At 39.6% G+C, this 21,499-nt stretch overlaps 1 protein-coding gene across 1 annotated transcript in view; it reads left to right on the forward strand.

Annotated features, from left to right (window-relative positions):
• Positions 1–287: 287 nt before the first annotated feature.
• ABCA13 (ATP binding cassette subfamily A member 13) overlaps positions 288–21,499 on the forward strand; it is a 175,463-nt gene continuing 154,251 nt past the window's right edge. Inside the window, exons 1-5 of the mRNA XM_085571713.1 lie at positions 288–4,705; positions 9,268–9,361; positions 10,488–10,611; positions 19,359–19,507; positions 20,371–20,399. Of these exons, the coding sequence (XP_085427839.1) occupies positions 4,637–4,705; positions 9,268–9,361; positions 10,488–10,611; positions 19,359–19,507; positions 20,371–20,399 (465 nt within the window). The 5' untranslated portion in view covers positions 288–4,636. The remainder of the gene's footprint in view (positions 4,706–9,267; positions 9,362–10,487; positions 10,612–19,358; positions 19,508–20,370; positions 20,400–21,499) is intronic.

The raw sequence follows: 21,499 nt of genomic DNA on the forward strand, positions 1-21,499 counted from the left end.
TGCATGTAATAAGCAGCATATTTTTTGTAACATTCTTCTTTGTAAAGGATTTTCAGTGCATTGTGTAACAGAACTGGATTTTTTTCAATTTGGGATCTCAATATATACTCCTAAATAAAATGTTTATATGGTTGAATCAGGAGTGTTTTTAATTTCCATTGACAAGACAGGTGAAAGAAAACCAAAGCTGCAAATTGGACTTTGGGGATTGGATCTGCTTGCAAGAACTGAATACAAGAAGGCACAGTAGTGTGATTTGATGTTACTATTATGGTTTGGTACAAAACGTTGAAGTTTGCTTTTCCTGAAAGTTTCTCAGTCTTTGAGTAACTAAAAGTCATGTTTTATCTTTCTAAAATAATTACCATTTAATATTATACTCCAGAGTATGGATTAGATTACAAGTCCAGAAAGTCTTCTGCTGAAGAGAAAGGAGGTCACTGAACAGAGCAATATTAAACCTGAAACTCTGTGGTACAATAATAGAAGAGGGAGAGTATTACTGACAGGTACAGTGCTTTTTCATGGTCTACAAACAAAGTGAAGCAGCAGCAAAAGACAGACAAGACCTGGTTTTACATGACACATGAGCTTCATGTTGGCACTGAGCTTGTAGCTGTGAGAAAATTTTCAATTTCCTATCAGTCTGTCATTTTACAAGAGTAAACGTCCTAGAGCTCCCCAGAAGCTCAAACAAACTACTGGTCTCCTTGGGAGATTGTGTCTGTTTTGTTTGTTTAACACATAGCTCCATTTTAATCAGGCCCATTATTTGACCTTGCCCACAACTAACATTTTTCATCAGGCCCTAACTTTGGACACACAAACCGTCTTCCAGGAAAGATGCTACTAATTGTTGTCATCCTGCAGGCACTTTGTCTGAACACAGGTCTGGCCCATGTAAATATTTACATTTAATAAAAGGAAAGCCTTGTGATCACTTAATAAACCTTGTGAAAAAAGTGGTGGGTGGTGATAGGAAAATAGGTTGGTTTGCCAGATTCCCAGCCATATTATCACATGATTTGACTGCATTCCTATCCATACCAAAGAGTATTGTTGGCTCACAGGCTTTAACCTATTTAACATATAAAATTATATTTCTTTGAAAGTGCTTGCCAGCCTACTCTAATTACATTTTATCAAAACTATAGGCTAGACGTGGCGTGTTGATGGTATGATATTATAAAGCAGTCAAGTTTTAAAACCAGAGCTGGATACTAGCAGGAGCTTTACTGCCTTTTTAGCCCCAGTAATTTTGGATAACTTTTATATTACAAAAAGTAAAGGTTTAAGTTAAAACTGAGGCATAGCATACTAATGCTAATCAGAAGCAAAAAAGGTCAGGGTCCTTACTCAAAGACCCAATTCTGAGCCTCTTTTTTTTTTTTTTTTCATTCCAGAAGAAGTGAGTCGAGCACATTATGAAATACATGCCCTTCTAATTTGCCCTGCAATACTCAAGATGTTGCTGTTGACTACAGCTGTTTTGTCAAAGGAACCCTGAAAACATTCAGTTAATATAGATATTGCTAGTTGTTTATAGTGAAATAATTATATAGTTAATGCAGATATTTAAGGCTGGTACTTGCACAAGATACTGCTTGATGCTGTCCTGATGAAACCTAGGGATTCAAAAGAGCTTCCAGGATGGCAGCAATATAGCTGATACTTCTTTCCAAAATTACTAATTATCCCTTTGATTTTCCTGTCTCTGTGTTTCATTCTCATATTATTATATCTTTTGTGCCAAGGGTTTTGTTTGGGGTTGGGGGGTGATGGTTTTATTTAATAATTCTCATATTTCTATGACATTCAAAATAATGCAATCAAGCTCATAGAATGTGTGTCTTCTAAAATTACTTTGAGAAGTAATTTCCCAGAATGTCACTGCAGCAATTGTTCTTGAGGGAATGTTCATAGGATATCTTTTACTTTCCTAAATTTCATTATAGAAAAAACAGGTCTGCCACTGGAGGATACCAAACAAGGCAAGATTGAATTTCTATAGGAAGTGAGAGACTTCTCTAATGAAGTAAGAGACTAATGAAGTCAATGTAACTTGATGGTGAAAGGTGTTTGTTTTATATAGTAGAATGGGGACTCAGTAGTTCATTAGTACTGGTCATTAATTGCATACAAAATAGTTGTTTCCTGTTACCATGAAAATAGAATGCCACATTTATGAGAACGTAATTATATAGAGCATAATAAATTAACACGTCACAGTCGGACGAGCAGAGATTTTGCAGAAAGGCTTGTTCAAAATAATTTGGCAGATGGTTCACATGAGCTGCTTTAGCTCACACACTTACAGACAGAACAGTCTTCCATAGCAGTAGCTTTGATAAGTAAAAAACTACTTGTAATTAATTATGCTGAGTAACTTATAACTTCCTACAAATCTCATTCTATAGATTCTGCTCCCTGGCTTTCCAGAATGGCTGTGTGATTCCACACGTATTAACAATTAACAGTATTTCAATTTCAGTTTCTGAAAAAAATATTTGTTTAAAAATGCTTACTTCTGCTGTGCACAGAATCTGCATCACTGCTATCCCAGAATGTCACCTTTGATCCTAGTGAGAAAATGAAATGGCAGGCATTTTAGCACTGCTTGACTGAAAGCAGGAGTGCCATCCAAGTGTGAAGTGGAGATCTTTGATAAGGTATTAATTAATTCTGACTCAACGATACATATGTGCTTAATGTCATTCAGGTAAACATTAAACTATTTAGTTTTTAGTATGTCCTGAGGACTTTCATATTTCTACTTGAACTAAATGGTTACTTCAGTAATTTTTCAGTCTCAGATCAGATAATATAAAAGGAAATCCCACCATATTTGAAAAATTAAAGTGTTTAGCTAGTAGTATTCTGCCATGACTTCATCTGTGATTTCTGCTTTTTGGGAGGTGATTTCAACCACTATGTAAAATTGATGAATTCATGACACCTACTTAGTCTGTTTTTTCTCTATTCCTTGAACCATGGAAAATATAAAAATTTAACCAGAAATTTCCATTTCAAATAGAGACATTTTAACAGACTAATCAGTCAGTTTCCCAGGAAGTGGAGTAACTAAGTTTAGAATGTGCTCTGAAGGGCCAAAACTGCTGCTGGGAAAGGAAAGCTAAGGCACTCAACACTAGCTGATCTTCATCCCATAGAAACTGGCACAACTAATTAGACCTGCAGGTGTGCAGTTGTTCATTGAAGAAGTAGCATTGCTGCCTTGGCTTAAATTTAATGGAAATTGGATTCTTCTCTGATGACGTCTGTATCCAAAAAGTTTTTATATTTTGGGGGATTTTATTCTTAATGGGGAAAAATAGCTGTGGATGTTAGGGTGTGTCTTTCATTCAGTAAGAGTACAGAAAAGTAGAAAGTGCAATGATGCAATTTACTCAGCAATAGTAAGAAATAAAGGATATTTGTTCAGGCATCATGCTGTCTTTTGTGTGTGTGTGAATCATGACTCAGATTCTAGGTGGTTTGAATTGCCTTATATAATGGCTGTATTATGTATTATGGTCTCTATTGACCATAGAGAGAGCTTTTGGGGGTCAGATTCTTAGTATTATGTATTAGTATTATGTACTACGTATTACAGATTCTAGGTGGTTTGAATTACCTTATATAATGGCTGTATTATGTATTATGGTCTCTATTGACCATAGAGAGAGCTTTTGGGGATCAGATTCTTAGGCAATTCATTTGTGTAGAACAAAAAACCCAGAAAGTTTAATCCTCTGCTCACAGTGTCATTCCAGATAGGTAGGGTGGTCATCTTCTGCACCACCAGATTCCTGCTGGGTCTCCCACTGGCTCTGCTACTACAGATCTGCACATGCTCCCTGTCTGCAGAAGGAGTTGCTCTCCCACCTCCTTGCTGGAGGAACTGCTGCTGTAAGACTGATTTTTATCCCAGGTGGCATGTGGTAATTAATTAACAGAGTTTTCTATTGTTGGAATATTCCCCCTCTATGTAGGTAAAGGAGAATGAAATGTCAAACATACACCTTCCACAAGAGAAAATCCAATGGTCATCTGATGATGCATTGGAATCACTACATTGTACTTACATGGATGTTCTAGACACATACTGACATTTTCAGGGCTATGTGGTGAAAGAGAGTTATTTTCCTATTTATTTTCCTTCTATTATTTCTTTTTCAAAAATGTAAGCATCTGCAAAAATACATAAACACTAAAGTAACAAAATGTCACAAAGCTTTGAAAAAAGACAAATATGGTTACATATTTTTTCCCCCGCCCCCCACACCCTCCCACTTCATTTTTTGCATCCATTTTTATTCCAGAAAAGCAGAAACAAGTGCAGAATGTATGCTGTGGATTAAAGCAGCCTGAAGGCATTTCTATAAACCCATCCCCTTACTGTTCATTGCACTGAGAAGAAAAACAGAAAGATGAGATTTCCCAATGAAAGCAAAACAAGAGGCAGAAATATAATCTCATCTTTTCTCAGGAAGCAGGCAAATCTCCTGCACTATCCACTAGTCCTGGAATTAATCAGCTTCTGAATAATACGTTTGGACTGCTTGGTGAGATGATTCTGAGTTAGAAAGTCCCTAAGAAGCCACTCTGCAAGTGGGTGAAGGAAAGAAAAGAAGATATGGGGCACACTATACACCAATTCAAGGCTCTGTTTTGGAAAAATTGGCTCTGCCGTGTGAGGCAACCGGTGAGTGTTTGGAAATTATAAAAAAAAGAATATTTCAATGTTTTTTAGTATCTGGGAATATTAGTATTAGTATTTAGTATTGGAAAGAGTGTGTCTATCGATTTTCCCTTTTCACTGCAGATTGTTAAGGACAGGCTGGCTGCAAGTGGTTCTTGTTTTGCCTGTTGTTGCCTAATTGTTGAAAACAAAAGTAGAGAATGTGTTCAGTTCTAAAATGGCTGAATACAGCAATGCTTCTCAATTTGAAAACGAGACAAGTGTCATAAAAGTTTTGAAGAGCCACTGCTTATCTTTTAATTAACATGAGATGCTAGCAGTACTGGTAAGTACTGTCGAGGGAGAAAAATCAATTTTCTACACATTACAGGTGCTTATAGGCAATGTAAGAAAGCTTGCATGACTGTGATCAAAGTCTAGATACAAGGAATGTATTGTGTATTAAAATGGTATAAACTTCTTAATTTCCTTTCTTATCTGCTCTCCAAAGCCTAATTTAACCTTTCAAATTCCAATATGCAAAATAATGTGGCAGCTACTTCAACAGAAGTCAAAATCAAAATGATGAAAATTAGATATGAGATGTCTTTTATCTTTACTGTGTTGGAAACAATTTTTTAGGATAGAAGGAAGTTAATTTTCTCAAGTGAGAGAACATTTTTGTGGGGAAAAAAGGTCACTTCAATTAATAGTTTCACACAGATTTCACTTGTCTATTATGATCTGGGGATGTACAGTGAAGCATGTTGGCTGCTTTGGATAGGATTATTTCAATTAAATAAACACACAGCTTTCAGTTTCAGAAATATTTAGCCTCAATAAAATAGTGATTTAGAGAGGAATTTCTTCCCCAAAGTAACGAAACTGATGCTTTCTAATATAAAATATACTTTTGGGGGGAAGGATGCTGTTGGTCATATTCTTTTCCATGCAGGAACAGTTTTATATGTTCAATTGGTGTGCATCAAGTGGCTTCTCTGTATCTCCTGTTTTCCTGCATGTGGATCTATTTCTCCTCTTGTTTTGTGTAGTGTTCCCTCATATATTTCTGAAGGAAAAGTAAAATCTTAATTCATGTAAGTGGTAAGTTTGTCTAACTGGTAGATTTCCTGAATAGAGAACTCCTCCAAGCTGGGAATTACAAGGGTGATCCAAAGCAAACTTTGTTCTGTCTGTTGAGAGGCAGAAGGTGCCCTGGGGAACTTGCAAAACCTCCTTGTGTGCTGTTGTGCAAACACTGAGCTGTGAAGGTGCTCCATCTACAGTATGGGAGGAGAAATCCAGGTGGATCGTCCACCTGTGCAGAGGTGGTCAGATCCTTGTGAATCTGAAGAGAGAATCATGATGATCTGATGTGTTTCAGCTCTGTTCCATATGATGCAGAGCTGTCTGTGAGACAATTTTCTCCTCATGGCTACTTATCAGCAGTTAGGGCTGGAAGACAAGTGAGGGCTGTTGAACTAGCAAAGTGTCCTGAGTGCCATGTGACATTAGTCGATATTACACTGTGTAGGGTGAAGGAGTTGTGACAGATGTAAGAGTTCTGTAAAGAACAGGTCTTGGGACTGAAATTCAGGTTGGCGTCATCACCTTCTATCAACATGATTCAAAGGCACGACAGGTTCTTTTGTACATTTTGTCTTGTTGGCATTTGAAATTGAAGTTGTGCCAAAGACGCATTCTCACTTCTGTTTTCAGGAGCTTTTACTTCAGAACTACAGATTCTAGGAACTCAGGACATACACACTACCAGGCTACTTTAGTTTTCCATCACTGCATTAAACAATGTTTATTACCATCCAGATTTGTAGCTAGGTAAAGGAGGAAACGTGATTCCCAAATTCTGATGCCCTAATTTAGAAGACAATTGGAATTAAAATCAGCTGGGTCCTAAATCTCTCTCAAAACTCACCATTCCTCCCAGGTCCATCTCCCCAGAATTTAATGAGCTCTCATGCTCCAGTTCCCCTCAGTGCCTGGGCAAAGCAGCTGTGCAAAGACTGCAATCCTGCAATGTTGCAAATTCTCTTTCCTTTTAATCTTCTGTGGGCACTTTTCCTATTTGAACACAAGTGAGCCTTATACAGCACCATTACTTTCCCATATTTATAACAAATAACTTGTTAAGATCAGTTTTTCATGCTTAATGCCTACAGCATGCTGGTGGTTCATTGTGTCCTCCAGCCTGTTATTTAATCTGCAGCTCTCTTCTCAGTTCTTATCCAAAATTCCCGTCATCAGGAGCAGCAGTCCCTATCCCAGCTGAACCCTCCTCCCATGGGCTGTGCCAGAGATGGCTGTGTCTGACCCTGATTGCCGCCTGGGTTGCTGGCTCAGCCTTAGCCCTGGCTCAGCGGGAGCTCCGGGCTCCCAGCACAGCGGTGCCTTGCCGGGCAGCCCTTCCTGGCACGGGCCCGCTGCCCTGGCCCCGCCTGGCTCCTGCCCCTCAGGGGCAGCTGGCTCCTGCCCCTCAGGGGCAGCTGGCTCCTGCCCCTCAGGGGCAGCTGGCTCCTGCCCCTCAGGGGCAGCTGGCTCCTGCCCCTCAGGAACAGCTGGCTCCTGCCCCTCAGGGGCAGCTGGCTCCTGCCCCTCAGGGGCAGCTGGCTCCTGCCCCTCAGGAACAGCTGGCTCCTGCCCCTCAGGGGCAGCTGGCTCCTGCCCCTCAGGGGCAGCTGGCTCCTGCTGTGCCCCGAGGCGGCACCAGGGAGCCCAGCCTGGGGCTGCCCACGGCCTTCTCCTGTCAACGCCTCGAGCTCTGGTCTCCCACCTTGCGCCCGAACTTGTTGTGAGACCTCCCCCAGGCACTGCCTGTGGGCTCTTATGGTGGTGTGTGTGCCCCCAGGGACGGCTGGACCTTTTCCAGGCCCTGCTAGGCAGCCTGGTGACATCCTTTCCCAAGCCTCTTCTGCAGTGCCCCTTCCCTCAGCTGCTGCAGCTGGCTCCATTCCTACAGAGAGCCCACGGATACTCTGCAGCAATGGCTCTGCTCCACAGCAAGGCCCTCCATCTGACCCCAGACAGGAGGAATGGGGATGAATATACCGAGGAGAGGATGCTGTCAGGCTTCTGGGCCTCTGCTAAGTTTAATGTCTCTGAGCAGCCCAAACCAAAATTGGGCTTCTGTGCCCTGCTGCCTGGAACAAATCCAAGAGACACTGCACTCTGCCTCAGCCCTTGTGCTTTGCAACTCTTTGGCTTGACCTGCTGTGTCATCGACTGAGGATGTGGATTCCTGGTTGAGGCTGGTTGTGATAGCAGCCTTTCCCTGCTCCCCTTCTGGTGTCTCTGGATGGGTCCCCTGCCCTGCTGGGTGGCACAGATCCCTGCACCCTGTTACACACAGATCCCTGCACCCTGGGGAGCAGCCAACCCTTGCTGATCCCTAAAAGATTGAAATCACCATCCTCACTTTTATTAGGTTGGCTCCTGTATTGTTTTGAGTGTGATCAGTTTAGATAAATGGTGATTTCCCTAAATTTCAGGAAACCTTTAGCTGTCTCATGTCCAGCACAGATGTCCTTCTCCACAGGGAAGACTCTGCCACTGGATTTTGGTCTTAAGCATTCTGTTATGGTTTTTAGGCATTTTTCTGACATGCCCAAGTTTACTTCTGTGATGGGATTTGGTTAAACTTTGACAGTTTAGAAATAAAATTCCCTGTATGCTCCAGAGAAGTTAACAGCCTCTAATGGGGGTCTTCAGTATGGCTGTTACTTCTACTGTGTTTCTGTCCCTATTCACCCTTTCCTAATGCTGTTATCAGTGAATCTAGAAGTCTTTTGAAACTTGTCTGAATGACTATTTCTTCCTTTCCGCTGCAGCAAACTGACACAATTGCTTTTCTTGGTGTTTTTTTTTTTATTCCTTCCAATCCATTTGGAAATTTGCCTCTCTGCAGAGGCATGAATGTGCACTGTGCATGTGCGATCTGCTCAGAGAAGACACTCAAAATCTGAGTTGCATGGCACATTAGCTTGTGTGCCTTGTCATTGTGGCCTTGGAAATGGGAACACTGGGATATGAGAAGTGTGGCTGTGGGCAGCCTCAGGCCTGTTAGCTTGGTCTCACTTGTCTTCCCTCCTGAAGATGATGAGGGTGGCTTTTGGAGAGCATTTGAGTGCAGGTGACAGAAAGGATGTAATGGCAGCAGCCAGGGAGTCAGGGAAGGGCAAGAAGGTGTGCTACCAGGAAAGGCTCAGAGGAGCATGAAGAATTGCATCAGGGTATAGAATGCTGCTGGCTTCTTAGGACACTCAGGTATAGGAAAGTTGAAGGTCTCTGTCATCACCTTGCCAGAGTCTCTGTCTTGATCTCAGGAAAGTATCTACAAACACTATAAATTGAAACAAAAACTACTTTTCTGTTCTGAAAATGTGCATTTCACAGTTATAAGGATTTCAAATAGAAGTGTCAGTTGTTAGTTTGCTTTAATGGTCTTGTTTTTCCTTAAATAGTTGTAGAGAGGATGTTTAATGCTTTTATTTTAAAGTAAAATACGTTAATTTTAATGATTTTTTCCCCAAACCCTATGTTCTATAGACTGATGTTCTAATTTCCTTTTTCAGGTCTTCTCTCTCACTGAAATACTGTGGCCATGTGTACTTTTCTTGATTCTAGCTGCCATTCGCTTCCAGGAGCCCCCAAAATACAAGGAAAACTGTATGTCTTGTTTCACTTCTGCTCTATTTTGGTTGCCTCTACTTGTAGAAGTATTTAGCAAACACTAAAGACATCCTAGAAGGGGGAACTTAAATGTAGTGGAGTCAATGGAAAGAGTCCTACAGTGGGATTCAGTCTTGTCCAGCTAAAGATCTGAGGAAGCTGTTATTTATGTGGGAAAGAGATGCAAAGTTTAAGATCTGATTGGTAAGACAATTTTTAAACATCAGCTTTGAAGTAAGGGAGATTACTTGGGTTTTAGTTGTATTTATTGCTTTCTATTGAGTATTGGAGTTTAGATGACTGCCTCAGAGGTGGTTATTTTCAGTTAGACAAGATGAATCTTACCCCTACTCACTTCCTGGGATTGAGAATTAATATTTTGTTAAATTCTTCCATTTCCTTTAATGCTTAAAAACTTGTTATGACTCCCTCCACCTCACAAAGCCAATTTTGCTTTTATCTTGTCAAAATATAACTTCATTTAGAAAAGAATTATTTTTGATATTATAATCTATTCAGTTTTTTATTTTGTTATTCACTAATGCCAGTAAAACAGGGATGAATCAGCTTTAGCTACATTAAAAATCAGTTTGGTAAAACAATTCTAGATCTGTAGAGTCTGGAGAGAATGTAGCCTGCATTATATATATTTACTTTATGGAGAACTGTGGATAATTCCAGAGATATGGAAAAGTGGCTTTTTAGACAGTCTTGATTGATGCATGTTCAGACATTGCTGAACACCAGTTCCTTCATTTTTTGAAAGCCTGTGAGAAAAGAGGAAATACCACTTTGTGCAGAAGTCTATATTCCAGTCCAGGTCACATGATTTTCGGCAGAAGGGCCAGCAACCACAAGATGCTACAATAATGTTATTACCAGGAAAATTAGCTTTTCAAAGATTGCTCTCAAATGTCACATGTAGCTTGTTGTTACAATCTGATGCAGAGGCTACTCATTTTCTGTGGTGACTGAGTTTTTCTTAAATGAGACACCTGAGATTGATGCAATTTCATTGCTTGCAGGTGACAAAGAGGCTTTTTAGGGCAAGGGAACACAGTGTGATGGTACAGTTTGCTAGTGCAATCTTACTGGTCTTATTTCTGCTGCTGCTTGGTTTTAGGTTACTTAGAAGCTCGTGATTTACCAAGTCGGGGCCTTTATCCTTTCATACGGACCCTTTTCTGTAACGTTGGTTCAAGATGCAGGAATGCCAGTTCCACAGCACAGAGACACAGCCGCTTTAGGTGAGTTATGTGACTTTGACAGAGCTCTCACCATCACAGTGCATCTTTTTTTAACAGAAAAGGTTCATACTGCCTTGTAGACAGGAAAAATAAGAGCGGTGTTATTCTGTGCTAAAAGTTTCCTTCAGTGTTCTTAAGGTTGCAAAAGATTTAAAGCCTGATTCATACCTCTTGCTAATTTTTGTTTACATTTTTTGGCCATTTCATGCTAGTTTTGGATACTGAATGCTCTTTGGGGGTAAAATTATAGAGGTACCTTGTCATATTCTTTCCCTTTTGCTGCTACCATGTGAAAGCATGTTTTTATCCTTTACTAGAGAGTCTTTTATTACATGAGAGTGAAGCTGAGCACTAAAGTTATATGTGGATTTAAACTTTGAATAGTCTGGGACATGGTAGGAGAAGTGAACCTAGAAAAGCAAAACAAAAATAACTTTCATATAAGATCCACAAAGGGCCTACAAGGAATAGCAAAAATTCTCTAATAAGAAATAACTTGGAGAAGTTACCCATAAGAAGTCCTTGTCACAGGATCCTAGAATGCTGAAGAAAAAATATTGATTTGAAGTTGGATTTTTTTCTTTAAGAAATAAAGTCATTTCATCTACTCCAAAAATGCTTGAGATGCAAAGACACTAATGCAAACTGGCTGAAGGGTATAGTCATAAACAGCTTTTCAAAATATGTAGAAATAAAGTCAAATTAGGGTCAGCTAATCAGAATATATAGATTTATATTTGTATATTTATTCCTAGAAAAATGATATCTACCAAATGATCTTTGAGGGCTGAGCCAGGTGTGTCAGAGCATCAAATATTTATGGTTTATTATTGTAGAGGTTTATAGGTAGCAATAAATTCAGCATACAGCAAGTTGGAAAGCTTCAGTATCACAGTAATAGGCCATAATACTTATCTATTGATCTAGATGTCTGCTTCAGTTATTTGTACATATAGAGAACTGCTGATTGAACATTAGACCATACAAAATAAACCTTGTTTATGGGCAAACACGTTCTACATAAAGTAGAATTTGTTACTAGAATTGAATTCTTAACAATTTAAGCCACTATTAGTCAAGATGCGTTATTACACAAGATACTTATAGACAAAAATACCCCTATTAAAATTCTTCCTCTGCCTCCTCCCCCTCCCACTAATACAGTTAAAATTGTTACATGACCACTGAGTTTCCAGTACTTCCTCTGGGTTTATGCTCACCTTTCCACTGCTGCTCTGGGTCATGTAAACAGCTGCAGATAGATGGAGATGGGGTTGTTATGGCAAGTCATGATATACAGTAATATATCTGGAGGAATGTGGTGTTGATGGCTCCTTTTTTCACTTGAGGATGCACTTGGGATCACTTGTGTTTGCTAGTATGCTTTTTTACTTTGCTTGTTTCTATTGGCCTGCAGCTCTGGGATACATTCAAGTTTATGTGTTACACCTGAATATATATGGTGCCTTTTACACAGGTTAGCTACCTGTTATTTTTTCTTGATACTTAGAAATTGACTTTGTCCAGCTGCAGTTCTGAATTTTAACTAAACACTGGTGACTTTTTTATAGCCCTCAGTGCCAGCCTGTGCCCCACCTCTTATCATCCCAGATGCTCCAGTACAGTTCATCTCTTCCCCACCTCTCATGGCCTCACCTATTATGCTGAGCCCATGTTCTTCTGCACTGCTTTGTTAGCCATAAATATCTCATATTGCACTGAATGGTTACTTGCTACTTCTATCTGTATAAAACTATGATGGTGTTATGCAATGACAAGTGAAAATACAGTAAATAGCCAGAGTTGTCTGGCCAGGAAAATTGAAAAAAGGTAAAGCAAACCCAAGTAAAAATGAAAACAAGACAAGTTTGGGCAAATTAAAGATGGCAAGCCCCCTGTGCTGTGGTCTTTCAAACTCAGTACAAAGCCTGTAGCCTCTTACTTGCAGTAGCAATTCTGTATTACTGGGTTAAAGAGTTACCCTAACTCTACCCTTTAAAAAAATTGTTCCCTAAAGGTATAGCTTTTATTTACATCATGAGTTCAGATGCCATCTAAATGTGTTGAATCTCTAGAAACTATAAACTATATTGACTGCTCTACATGATTATTCACACTGTTTTGACTGAACTGCCCAAATTATGTTCCAGCTCAATAGAAAATCAGGAAAGAATTTCCTTGAGGCAGTCTTAGACCTACTTAAGAATTATTCAGTGACTTTCAATTATCCAACTGAAAAATAAAATGTACGCATGTATCCATATTTAGGCACTCAATAGGCTGCAGTGAGTAGCATATAGCTTAGGTAAGGAAAAAGACTAAAAAGGTAGGATGAAGTTCATTCTGAGGTCAGCCTGTTCCACCAGGTCCATCAGTATAAATTAAATCAACCTCAGGGCTGCTCTGACTTATGCTGGCTGCCAACAGCCTTAGGAATATAGACTGTCAGTTTGAGCAGTCAAACATAAGTGAATCCAGTCCCTGCTGACTGGAGAGATGGGGTGTCATTGGAACAGTAATACCAATTATCTTCCCTTCAAGGTTTTATATCAAGCCATAAGTCTGATAAAGGAACATTTTTTTGTCAATAATATTGCATTTATTAAAAGTGAATCTGAGACTGCATAATTTGCATGGACACAGCTATTTTTTTTCACAGTATGTAACACTTTGATGCTATCACTTTGAAATGTAGTAGTTGTCTTTGGGAAGAAGTAGTTCTATGACTACTGTTGGAATATTCATGGAATCCAAAAACTACCAATAGCTGTTTGTCATGGAGCAGCACCCCTCATGATGGGGCTTGAGCCCAGGGTGAAGTTAACCTGGTGCAGGCTGTGCCCTCACAGATGTGTCCCTGTCCCTTCAGGCAACAGCCTGTGGTGTGGTGAGAAGATGAGCCAGGTGAAGTCTACAACCACATTAACTTTGATTTGTAGCAGGATCTGCCCCCTCCTCTGATGCCTTGGAAAACATCCAATTGCAAGAGCTCTGTGGCCTTGCTCTTTGCTTCTCTTTTCAGCCACTGCAAAAGCTGCTGGCTGGCAGCTCACTGATATGATTCCCTAGCCTGACACACCCACTGGTATCTCAGAGCAGAGGAACAAGGAAATATTCAAGAGCTCCCATGGCAAAGGACTTTTTTCCCTGTTCTTTCCAAATGTTCCACTCACCACCTCATCTTAGTGGAGCATAAAACTGAGAGCATGAAAATAAGATAAAAACCACGCAGCCCAGGGGTCCTGTGGCTTTACAGCCATGCAGGTGGATGGAAACATCGTAATTTCCCAGTACTCTGGATTATCTGGCAAATCTTGCAGAACACGGTGGGATTTGCCCTTGCAGTTTAGACTCCTTGATCTATGTTAGTTACACTTCTCAATACCTAAAAGAAATTTAAGCTAGTCTCAGACTTAGAACTGCAAATATCATTAAAACAAGACTCTAAAAATGTTATTTCTAAGCACATTCGGTTATTTCTCTTTGTTTTGCTACGAGTAGTAACAGCCTGAGCAGCCTCACCCAGTAGATGTGATAGAAGTCCAGGTCTGTCACTTGTGCTGGATGTGCCACTCCTACCCACATGGTAGCTCTGTCTCCTTTTGCACCTGACTGGGCTCCTGGGTTCCCTGCCTTGTTGGGGCTGTCTCTGGAGCCTGTAACACACCCCTGTGTCTTCCTACAGGCTGGAGTCCTGAGGGACAGTGTCTCATTGGTGAGGCCATGGACTCTTCCAGGGTTGCCCAGTTTGTAGCTTGGCCCCCTCCTGGAGCAGCTCTGCTCATCTTCTCACTGTTCTAAACTTTTTGCTTTATCCATACCTGGCCTGGGTTCTCCAGTGGAGGAGCATCAGAAGAGCTTATGCACCACAGCAGGTGTGAAAGAATAAAATCAAGGAAGGTCAAAGCATTAGCAAAAGTCTGTGTAAGAATTGCTTAAAGGGTTAGATTTTTCTTTAATGACATATATCTTCAAATGAGAAATAGTTCTTCCAGATAGCTTATGGGTGCAGCAACTTTCTGCAGTATTAACTCTGCAACTTTTGTAGTTGCAGGCTGTGTAGCTGAAAAATAGAAGCAGTTTTTGTGGCCTTGCTTATAGATTGCCAGATTGAGGAGAAAAGGAAATTTAAACATGGGTTTTCTTAATTTTAGAGCAAATTAAGACAAATATATTTTTTCAGTTTGTTATAAATGTTTAATCCGTTACATTTTAGGAAGGTTATAATTGTAACAACATGGAAGAGAAAGATCTTTCTGTGAGAGACACACAGTATGTTGTTGTCCAGCGTGGGTATTGGTATTGGCTTATAATACTGATATAGTGCAGAATGGAAGCCAGCTGGGGCTTTGCAATTTTAGAGAGAAATTATTAATGTGGTGACAGGGGTGAGGTTGAGACGAGTTTCCTGAGATGCTTATGAAAATCACGAGTCTAAAAGGCATTTCGCATCATGGCTGAGTTCTCAGATGAGCTCTGAAATGTTGTTATTGTTATCCTGAGTAACTGAGTACTTTGGACAGAATTAATGTTTCTGAGTCATGGCTTTAGGAAATGACAATTGCTTTTACATGTTCAAAGAGACGCAATCTTTTTGCAGTACTTTGTCACAATCAAAGCTTGTACCAATGTATGTCTATAGTTTGATTTCTGTTCTCATGAACTTTGTGGAAATCTACTGTTGAGGGAAGAGCTACCATAGATGATAATGAAATTTTATATGCACATTCCCCAAACACTTCTTCTAACACCCTAATTCTAATTATGTATGTCCTCTCCCACGAATTTCTGGCTTCCTCCTTTTGTCCTTTTTATTATCCCTTGCTTCCCCTCTTTACTGTTCCTAGCAACTGCTGCTAGGAATTTCCTTGGAACAGCTGCTGGACTTCCTTTACACATTCTCACACAAATGAGTTAATGCAGCCTTCTGCTGCAGAAAATACACTTTGAAGGCTCTTTGGGAGAGTAGCAGTACAGCAATTAAGTACTTTTATTGGCATACTAGCTGAAAATTTTTTGCTTTGACTGTCTTTGCATCTGGTTTTGAAGTGTAGTTTCTTATCTTTCTGGCAAGATGGTGACATCTTCCTGTATTTTTCTGTTACCTGTGCTGAATTAAGAGATCAGTAGTAACTTGTAATACTCTTATTAGGAGATAAATGTAGTCCTCTATTACCATGTTGGAAATATATAAAATTGTTTAATCTTAGCATAGATATTCAGCAAATAAGACCTCTGTAATTATAAAATGTATTTCGTAAAACTGAGCCTGATAACTAATGTCATACCTGCTGCCACTTCCCCTTCAAAAAGAGGCTGTGCTCAGATCCAAGAACAGCAAGAGGCAGGTCTGTGGCAATGATGGCAAAAAAGGGTCACAAATGACAGCTAGCTGACATGGCTGCTGACCTGGAAATCCCCACAAAGCTAATAGCTCTCACAGCTCACAGCCAGCATGTCCAAACAGCTGCTTTTGGACTGCTGAGAGGCTTGTGCTTAGGAAAGTGGCATTTCTATGGGTCTTTCAGATTGAAATGTGACTTCTCTTCTGTAACAGCTGGGCCTTATGCCTTGGATTTGCTCCTTTTGCCATGCCCTAAATATCTACATCCCCCTAAAGTTTCTCAGCTCCCTCCCCACTTTTACCATCAATGTGGTTTCCCTGCACTTTGCCCTGTAGCTCTTCAGAGCTGTCGGAATCTGTGGTATTGATGATTTCTAGATTTAAAAAAGTCTCTGTCTTTCTGCTCCGGTGCCAAAGAAGAAGCCATAATTCGTCTGTGCTGTTTTCAAGGTTGTTTATTCTGTTTATCTCTAACATGTTCTGCTGCCCTGCCGCAGGTCTGTCCTGCAGGGCAGCGTGTGGGGCTCTGCCTTCAGTGGGATTTACAAACATTATATACCAGAAACTACGTGTGCTATATTTACAATAATGTGCCAATATCTATCCTCTATGTTGTGCAGTGTGTCCGCAGCCTAAACCACAGTGAAACATGGAGAGCATGAAGGAGAAAAAGGACAAGACACACCCAATTTCCTCCATCTTCTCCCCTTTGAACCCCTAATCTAGAAACTTAAGATTTTACTTTTGCACCTGTGCCACACTTAATTATTACTCATATCAAACACTCAGAGCTGGTAATTAATCCTATAAGATTGAAAACTCTTTTCCATGGACAGAGATCAGAGGCAGTGTCTCTTGGGGCTCTGTACAGGGGGGTTCCTGACCCCCTGCCAGGGTCCCAGGCCTTCCAGGGCAGCCAGAGGGAAGCTCTGGATTCCCACACAGAGCCACCATGCTCCAAATGCTGTCTGCTGTTTTCTTTAATGTTTCTAGTCTGTATCCTCCCAGTCTCCTTTCCCCAGCCCCGTGTGCTCTGTGGGACTTCACAGGGCAGCAGCTTGTATCCTTAGTCCTCCAGCCTAGGAGCAGTGAAAGGACAGTCCTGCTGAGTATGCTGTCAGATCAGCCTGTGTTATCTAATGTGCTTCTGCTCTGCATCAAACAAGTGGCTAAAGCACATAAAATTAGATGCCAAGAGGATGATTTTTTGTGTTTCCCTACTGTTTATCAACCCAAGCTTTGCAGATCCAAGGTGCAGAAGAGATGGTGATGGGGAGAGAGTGGAAAGAATTAGTGATTCCTTCTGTCACTGCTATCTGTACCCCTGCTGCTGGCAGAAGGCCAGACAGCCCCAGCAGCCACTGGAGACAGGACTGAGTCCTGCTGTGTGCTCCTGTGTGATTAAGGCCTTTTTTCCCAGTGCATTGTTGTTTGCAATTGTTCTAAAACCATGAGGTTTGTAGATGGAGATGCAAGGCTTGGATCTAGTTTGGAGGGCAAGCAATGTAGTCCTCTGAATACTTTTTATTTTAAATGACCTTTCCAGAAAAGTTTAGTGTTCAATTTTAAGTTCAGCAAGGATTGCGAAAAATCCCAACAAAACTCAACACCACCACTCCCTACAAAAAAGACCCCCACAAAAACCCCAAGGCAACAAAAACCTGTAGAAAATCCCATGGAAACTGAGCTAGTGTTTTGGCTTTTTAATGTTCTGACTGTGGCTGCTGTTATTCTGGTGAAGTGTTATTTTGGCTTGACCAGAATAACATGCTTGTTCATGCTCAAAAAGCAGAGTGCTAGGAAGATTTCGGTATGTAGGTAGTGTTTTGGTTCTTTGCCAAACACGAGTATTCTCAGCTGTCTAAAATTTTGGGCAGTGGGAGTTTCAGTAATATTGGAATTTATGAGGTAGTTTTCAAAGGCAATAGCTACAGTGCAACTTCTAGTCACCCTAAAAGCCACTTTCTGAACAACAGAAAGCTGCTTTTTAAAACTCCACTTAAAAGGGAAAGATATGTGTTGAGAAAATGTCCTGCCTTTAGCCCGCTGAAGTTTGAGGATGGTGAAAGAATTTTCCAAAATGCTGTCTTTTCTGTTAGCCAAGTCAGAATCTAAATAAACTGTACTGAAACAATTCAGAACTTGATTGTTTTAAGATGAAATTTTGTTTCCCTTAATCTGAAGTTGCAAACAGCTCTGTGAGTGTCTAAACAAATGAGTGTCAGGGAGGGAGGAAAAGAGAATTAAGAGAATGAGAAAGTGGTGACTGATAGCTTTCTTTGGCTTGTGAATTGATCTCATTAGGCTTTTCTTTCAATAGGTAAAAATTGTGCTGACATCAAGTATTGGCATATAAGCTTGATGGGAAAGCACTGTAGCTCTTTATTGTATTTTTGTGAATGGGACAGGACAAGAGGCAATGGGCAGAACTAATACACAAGAATTTGCACCTGAATATGAGGAAGAACTTTACTGTGCATGTGACTGAGCACTGTAACAGGTTGCCCAGAGAGGTTGTGGAGTCTGCCTCACTGGAGGTAGTAAAGAACCATCTGGACACAATGCTGTGCCTTGTTCTCTAGGATGATCTGCTTGAGCAGGGAGGTTGGAGCAGATGACCACTGTGGCCGATTCAACCTGAACCATTCTTTGATTCTGTAACAGTTAATTGTGGTTTTGATTCAAAATAGCAAAGTTTTTGCTAGGCAGGATGTAGATCTTAAGATAATTTGAATGTTCTATTAGATAAAACAGAATTCAACTGCCTAGTAATGTGCTAAATGTAATTTTTCCCTTCTTTATGGTGTTTTAGGAGGGTCTAAGTAATTTTGTCCTGTAAAGAGGCATTTGAGTAACTCTGACTTCTGGTTTCATTTAAAAGTATTGTTAGAAAATTGTGCAATTGAGTAGTCACCAGCTAGCAATGCGATAGAGATAACATTTACCAGTGGTATGTCTGCAAGCTAAAATCAGGAAAAAGCCAGTAATAAGAATAAAATGCTGCTTTTATACGTTGCTGCATGTATTTGAAAAAAAACCAGTTACCTTAGATGCAATAGGAAAGCTTGAATTTTCTCATCAAAAAACTGCCACCAGGACACATGATAATCCAGGGGAAAAAAGTTTAGTGTGTTCAAAAATATTAAAGAGTTTTTGGATGTGTCTCTTCTTGGCTGCTGCCAGAATTGGCATAGGTGACCTCAGCAATTTTTCATTGCCCACTTTCCTGAGGTTTTGAGACCCAGTGCTGCAACTTGAATGCTAATGAATTTACCTAAGTAGAAATTGTATAAATACATAATTGTTAAAAAAATATTAGAATACTGCTGTATATACACAGTTTTCAGCTACTTGATTTCAGTGTGTTACCTCACCTGTCTCTCTTTTTTCTGTCAAAAAATAGTGAAAGGCCCCAAAGTGGTCCAGAGAGAGCCACTGGACCTGATTTAGACTTCATGGAAGAGATAAAAGAACTTGCAAAGGAATTTATTAATACTACAGAGAAAGCCATGGCCTTAGAAAAGCTATGGGAAGAAAACTCAAGGCTCTCAGGTAAGCTGTGATTTTTCTAAAAATTATTTTCTTTCTTTATTGGTTAGTTATAGCTATCAAACAAAAGAATAGCTTGGTATTAAAAATAAAATTAGGCAACTAAAATTTTAGCTGATCTAAAAAAAAAAAAAACTTTTATCATTACCAACACTGTGGCCATCAAAGTGATCAGAGAAAAAAATTAGGTTTCTAAAACTGTGCCCTTGTATACTTGAGTTACTAAGACACTGAGAGGAAAGCTTGAAAGATAAGGATTAAAATCAGAGTACAAGGTTGCTTGGTCTAACGTTCATTTAAAAGTAGATTATGAGGATTTAGCTCTCCCTCCCTGTATTTTTCTGTTGTACTAAAGAGTATAGGAATGGAAAACAACGAAATCTCACACCTGGTGACCTTAGGTGACCTTCAGTCTTGCACTGAAAGAGTGAGACTGGAAGTAGCAGGGTCTGAGTTTTCTGTTCCATTTCCCCCACGGTGCACAGCCTTGTTGCTGTACCGTTGAAGACCTGTGTCTTCACAGAGACACTACCCTGTGTCTCTGGCTGAGTTTTCAAGCAGAAAGATTTAGGTGAAATCACAGTTTGCATGCCTGGCTGTCTGGTAGCTAGGACATTCATGTAGTGTTGGTTTTGCCTCACTTAAAAATTGAACAGTAAGCAACGTTCTTTAAATTGTTTTTGTGATTACAGTAAAAGTGTTGGGAAGCACAGAAAATCAAATGGACCTATCTTTGGGATATTAGTTGCTTCATACGTCTTTACTTTTCTAGAAACATCCTTTGTGCACTGCTTGCTCTTACTTATAATATTGATTTTTCTAAAGCTAATAATGCTTCTCTTTAAAAAAATTATTTAATTTTACAGGGCTCCATAACATCACCACTTTTCTTACTGTAAGTATTTTTTACAGTCAATTTCTAGATTACAGTTCTGGGATACGCGGGTCTTTATTATAATGGTTAGAAATTTGTATCCTGTCAAGTTTAAATAGACTATCTTAAAAAAAAAATTCTTTGAATGAAAAAATGATGTCTTATAAATTTTATAAATTTAATAGATGTTCAATGATTTCTACATTTCTTACTTAAACCAGTCTTATTTTTTAGTAGCTAAAATCCACAACAATTTGAAGGATGTTTATTATTAGGAAAAATTTAAAAGTGCATCTATCAGATGTATTTTTTCCCTATTTGATTGATTGTTACTGCTACTTCATGAAACCTAGATTTCCAGTTTATAACTTAAAATTAGCTGGTAGTTTTTAATTGCTCATAAGATCTCATTGATTGAAAGGAGCCATATCAATATGAAATTTAATTTCTTGAATGTAACATAGAAGAGAAAGAATGTTTTTCTCAACATTAAGAAAATATTAAATTGACAGTAGATGATCATTATTAGAAACAGTGCTTGTATATACACAAACTTATTTTTGTATAAGGCATGCTCATGTTACCATTATGCAAAAAAAACCCTAATGAGACATTAATTTAGAGCAGCAAGGACTGCATAATAAAAAAGTGTGATAAATCCTGTTTTGCATAGGCATTATATTGTGTACTCCTATGAAAGATGTTGATTTATCCCAGGCAGATAATCTTTAAAGAGCCATTCTTATCTGTTATTATTTGAGGCCCCCACAAGCCCTGCAAAGAGCTGTGAGGCAAGGATGGTAAGGCCATCAGGCAGTCCCCTGATCTATATAATTTCTAAGTCTAAGCTTAGAAATTCATTGTGGGCTTGAGAACTTAAAGAGAATCTTTCCCTTAGTTGCACCTCTGAGCAGAAAGAGATGTCTTAGCTTTACTTTCAGCTCCATTTCTCCATTGGAGCAGAGGGACATATCAGAAACAAAGCTTCCATGAGGTCAAAATACCACCAAAATAATGTGGTATATTGCCAAGTCTAGAGGTATGTTTTCACATTCAGAAAAAATGGTTCAAAATTCAAGAGGGTCAGGGAAATAATAGGTATCTCATTTTTTTTATTTATT

The sequence above is a fragment of the Lonchura striata genome, chromosome 2 (assembly GCF_050655825.1).
Source record: "Lonchura striata isolate lonStrDom1 chromosome 2, ASM5065582v1, whole genome shotgun sequence".
Taxonomy (NCBI): domain Eukaryota; kingdom Metazoa; phylum Chordata; class Aves; order Passeriformes; family Estrildidae; genus Lonchura; species Lonchura striata.